This window comes from Lytechinus variegatus, chromosome 9, assembly GCF_018143015.1.
Source record: "Lytechinus variegatus isolate NC3 chromosome 9, Lvar_3.0, whole genome shotgun sequence".
Taxonomy (NCBI): domain Eukaryota; kingdom Metazoa; phylum Echinodermata; class Echinoidea; order Temnopleuroida; family Toxopneustidae; genus Lytechinus; species Lytechinus variegatus.
In genome coordinates this window covers 24970226-24975871 of record NC_054748.1, presented here as the reverse complement: position 1 = coordinate 24975871, position 5646 = coordinate 24970226, and the positions used below count along the sequence as shown (strand labels likewise).

Sequence of the window (5646 nt, the reverse complement as noted above, 5' to 3'; positions counted from 1 at the left end):
GCTGTAACACAAAGTTTAGCGATTAATCGCTAAATGAAAAGCCCAATCATATTCCTAGTTGCATGCGCATTTTGCTTAGTAGACCGACTATGAACCAATCAGAATTGTTCTTTGAAATTAGCGATCAATCGCTAAAGTACCTTTTTAGTGACGGGACCCTGAACGTTTTAAAAGGCGTAGGCCGAGTTATGTAGACTGACAAGAACTGCGTTAAAAAAAAATAACTCTTCATATAAAGAATTACTAATTCTGTCAACAAAATGCAATATCTTGATACCTGGACTGGAATGCTTAAAAATATGAAATAAGATTGCCGGAAAAAACGACTGCACAGCAAAAACTGTGGTGTTAACCGGTGTACATAGAGGACCACACCAGTTATTTTACACCGGTGTTAAATTGGTGGCGTTAGTTTTACACCTATAGGTGTTATTACTACACCTTTTGTTGTTACATTTACACTCTTTGGTGTTATGTTTAATCTCTAGGGTGTAATTTTAACACCTCAGGGTGTGGTCCTCTATTAACACCAATTGGTGTCAGTTTAAACAACGCAGTTTTTACAGTGTGGCTGCGCGTATACAGTACGTCGGCATAAAATGGCTGATAGTTTATTTCTGACAACCCCAATATCATTCAATATAATGGGATGTTGCAAGGAACTTGAAATTGATCGCGAGTCAATTTTATGTCCCAAAATCAATACAAAGTCATGCAATTAATTGCAAATTTGCAATTGATTTATGGTCAGCTTTCTGTATCAAAAAAATATATATTGATAGTTTGTTTTAGTCAAATTCGATTTATTTCTTGTAAATTTTTAATCTGAAATTTGCAATTGATTGCTGATATTTTTTTCAACACCCCCTAAGTGTTGACTAAAATTTATTTGATTTGAAGATAAACTTATGTTTAAAGTGATTGGTTAACATTGGTTTGACTTTTAAAAAATCTGAGTTACACAAGGTCACACTTGTCAACTGTGTCTGTGATATGTTACAAAAATGAAGCCCAGAAAAAATTGCGTTCAAAAATAATTATTTACTGCTTCAAAAATTGAAATAATAATGGCTGTTTTCAGGGTTTATAAGTTCTAATACATGCACTTGTACACATGTTTCATCTTGGTTTGAGAATTTTTTAAATCGGCTGCTCACAAAGTTAAACAATACCTTTAATGACAGTGTCATACATGGTAGTTTGTACTTTGTTCTTGTGTGTTTTACAAATCATAGTAATATGCAGCAATGATCAAAGTATGTATCAGTGTTGTGCCTGGCGTTAAACCACACATTACAACTGCGAGTCTGTCTTTTTATATACGAAACAAAAAAAAATAAAGAAAACGCATTTGTGTTCCTTGCTCTGATTTGCATATGTGCTTGCCTGCAAAAACAAAATATATCCCTCAACAAATAACTCAAACGTTCATTCTATTGTCTTAGTGTATATTATGAGGCACATTATGTGATACTTCAAGTGTTAACAATAGAGAAAATTATATTCATGTTCCTTCTATTACTTTACAGCTTAATTATTTGTTAGTGCTATTCATTTTAATACGGTTAGCACACATGATATCAGCTGAAGATTTCCTATTGGCAAGTTCAAGTATACAAATGTAATACTACAGGTATAAAAATGTAAAACCAACATACATGATTGAACAATAAAAACAAAGTAAACATATCAAAGTGTACATTTTATAAAACATTTGACAACACGATTATTAGCACACTCGAGCACCCATAAAATACTCCCACTCTTTCCCCAAACGCATTCATTTTTGTTTCATATAATTATGTAGATATTGAACAAATCAAGCAAAGGTCAAGATCAAAATCAGTATGTCTTTGAATCATGGAAAATTAATATGATATGCATATGAAAAAAGTAAAACTAACTTCTTTTTTGTGCTAGTTGAGGTAGTTCCTTAAGTAAAAGGAAGATTTTCCAGTGAAAGAAAGCTACAATAAATGCGTTAACAGATCATCAAATCATTACATATATGAGGCAATGACATCATATGAGGTTGTTACACTAAAGACCATTTAAGTAATTTCCTCTCGACTTTAGTAATTGGATATATACGTGATTGTTATTGTTATTATTACTATTACCTCAGTCAAAGGTTTTTTTTAGATAAGCCTACCCATGAAAATCGCAAGCCTTTCTTTTTAAATTATGTTACCCTTGATATCAAATTTCATAACATACTTCTATACTCTCATTTTATACCTTTATAGTTGCCAACATCTTGTAGTTTATGGTAAATGCAGTTTACAGAAAATTGAAAGTAAAAAATACTTCCTTATTACTTGATTCTCACCGTGTCATATTCTTTTCGAGATTTTATTTTTCAAACGATTCCCTTCCTCGTATTTCCATCTAATTGAGTTCACTGTAATATTTCTTTCATGAAGCAAAAAAAGAAGACTTACAATGAAAGTGAAACTCCACAAACATTTAAAGCAACTTCCTTAACACAGATAGTAGGCCTACCGTGTTTTTCTTCATATCTCTTCTCCGCGAATCCTAATGCAATTACACATCAGACAGAATATACATGTACACTTCTGTGGGGTTTGTTTGCCAAGCATAAAAGACAGGGTAAATAAGCCTGTTCACGGTTGTAAACTGCGCACGAGCTGAAAAGGGTCATTTGAGATAAACCATGAAGGTGGCTTTCAAATTCACTGACATAGGCAGATGTGATTTGATGATTATTTATGTATTCTTTTCAAAATATTCATTTTATCACATCCAAGATGAAGAGTAATAAATAGAACCTTTATAATCACTGGTATTTGACAGTAGCCTAAACAATAGTCAAATGTGCCAAAGGCAGACAATAAAACAGATTTCCAAACTTTATCCCTGATGTACTATTCTAGTCACCTGGTCTATACAATGGCTTTTGTTCTGGGAATTTGAATACTCTACCGGTAAAGCTTACGCAACATCTACATTTGAAAATAATAGTGTTTATCCTAATGAAAAATCGCAAATGTCATTTGAGAAAAGTTGATCATGAGCTAACCCTGAACTGGCTTATTGTCGATTGGTCTGCAATCACCGTGGCTACTGACCTCTTGGTCTCAGCCCAGATGAACTAATCCCATTTTGTCTCCAACCAGTTCGTTCAACAGGGCCGTCGCCAGGGGGGTGCGGAACCAAAAAAAAAAGAACCAAAAAAAATAAATAAATAAAAAAAATTAAAAAAAAAAAAAAAATTAAAAAAAAAAAAAAAACCCGGAGTGGGGTTAGGGATACTTGAGGGCTCTTTTGAAATAGATCTGGCCGGCGGGCTATATAACTGCATGAAATTGAGTTAATACGTTGTTTTTTGTGTTTTTGTGTTTTTTTTTCATAAAAAGGACCCCCCTAGAAAAAAGCTGGTGACGGCCCTGCTCAAAAACCCTTTGGACTAACTGCCACTTTATCTTTCCACCACTACGTCTAATATCCATTAAGGCTATACCCATTTCGTCTAATGTCTACTTAGTCTTTATGGATATGTCAAACTATTTATGAACCAAATTCTCATTTGACAAAGTAAAAATAAAAACTAGATAAGGTGGATATTGGACCAACTATTCAGCTTCATAAGCAGATGATGAAGAATGAGAAAGTGAAGTGCATCATTAAACGACAATTAGGCTTGTAGACCAATTGACAATATACAGTAATGTGCAAAGGTTAGCGAATCAAACCGGAAAATGATCATATTTCAAAGTGTTCAGGTTCTGCCATGTATTAGATATTAATTGTGAAGTAAGGAAACATAATATTGCATTCAATAAAAGTTGTTTATCTTGGCTCGCCAAGCATCGTAGTGCTGTTGTCTACATTCAAAAGTCAGCATGAATTAAGGAGTGCATTTTGTGGTTGTGTTCACTAAGTTTTGAGCACAACTGCAAGTCTTCCAATGTGTAACTATGAGAGAGTTATCTGGTGGTCAATACTGGCATGGTGAAAATACTTTACAATGATGATTATAAGTAATGATAGTAATATCAACCAAAACAATACTGAATTGGTACATGTGAAATTTGGGAGGTTTTCGGAAAGGGTCCCGAGGCGCATGGATTCCCAAGTTCGTTTCATGGCCCCCTCGGAGAGTTCGAGCATCACGTAGTCTTTGGATCTTCTCTTCGGATGAAGCTCTTTGTAGAAATTTAGTCTGTTGACAATCTCGATGTTTCTCCTTTGCAACAGCATTCCACAGTAGACGTCATCAAATGGAACCCTAGGAAGGCATTCTGTGGAGGCTTCGTAGAGCTTCTGTACCACATCCTGTGACATTACATATCCATGACCAAACGGTGACACTGGGTAGGTATCCTCTGGGTACAACTCTCTCGGGATATACCATTTGCTGAACACATTACGGTTTGGTGGGTACGTGTTTGGCTTCCCCAGGAAGAAGTCCGACTGACGCTCCATTGGTAGCGCTTCTAAATCCTGGACAAGAGTCACAACGTCAAGCATTACATCATCGTCTATGGACATCACAAACTCAGTGTCCCGACAGAAGTTGACCACCCATTTTAAGCTCATAACGAGTTTGATCGTGAGGTTATAGTAATGGTCGGTAAAGTCCACTTGTAAGACATCCCCGTACAGTTCAGCTTCTACCCCGATGGCTTTTCGGTCCTGCTCATCCTCAGTGTTTCCCAGGACAAACAACACCCTTGCGGACACTCTGTACTCCTTGATACCACTGGCATAGGTCTCTCGTATGGCATCCCTGTGCGATCTATGAGAGGGTGCGGACTTCACCAAAACCAGCAGCTTGATCCTGGTAATCCCTTCCTTACACGTATCCATCGGATTGATCGGAAAGTCATAGGAATCCACTTGTAGGGTCCCTGGTGTCCAATGAACGGTCCTCAGCCAGCCAAACCCATATGGATTCTGATCAACGACTAGTAGAAACATCCAAGCAAAGCTGACCAGAAGAAAAACGGACAATGTGACCATTGCACAGGATATCTTCGCAGAACATTTCGGCAATCCATAAGATGACATGCTGGTAAGCACCTCGGAAAGAACAAGCGACGATTGGAGTCTGTTTTGACGCGTTCTGTTTCTCATAGTAATTATATACATGTATATATATACTTCAAACAAAGCCCTCCTTTTCTGCGTTGGCCTTGCGCCGAGTCCACACTAGGCAGAGATCGTGATCATAAATACTGTATAATGAAGATATGAGTATCGTAAACACTTTATGAATTCGGTAATCAAATATCCCTATATTAATTCAGAGTTCAAGTTATGAATGTTTACTCAACAATCGACCTAGTTGGTCAACAGACACGAGTTACTATTAAGACTGTTGGCCTACATACTCTTATGCGGAAGTAAAGGGCGCTTACATGGCAACAGGGGCGGATCCAGGATTTTCCCAGGGGGAGGCATTGTTGTACTGGATAAAATTTACAAGATCCCCCTCCCCCCCCCCCAAAAAAAAAGGGCTTCTGACGATTGTCTGCGTTCGCGGAGCGGGGGTGGCCGAATCCTTTCGATAAACCGGTGAGCTTTTCTCGAAAGGGTGCGTTGGGGGAGGGGAGTCAAATTAACGCACCTTTTCTTGACAACCGGGGAGAGCTTTTCACGAGAGCCCGCGCTGAGTAGCCTCTT

General features: G+C 37.3%; 1 protein-coding gene across 1 annotated transcript; it reads right to left on the bottom strand.

Moving 5' to 3' along the window:
- Positions 1-3417: 3417 nt before the first annotated feature.
- LOC121421542 (beta-1,3-galactosyltransferase 5-like) lies at positions 3418-5351 on the bottom strand. Its single transcript, XM_041616284.1, has one exon. The coding sequence runs from the start codon at positions 5110-5112 to the stop codon at positions 3937-3939; it is 1176 nt and encodes a 391-aa protein (XP_041472218.1). The 5' UTR covers positions 5113-5351; the 3' UTR covers positions 3418-3936.
- Between the last annotated feature and the right edge of the window lie 295 nt (positions 5352-5646).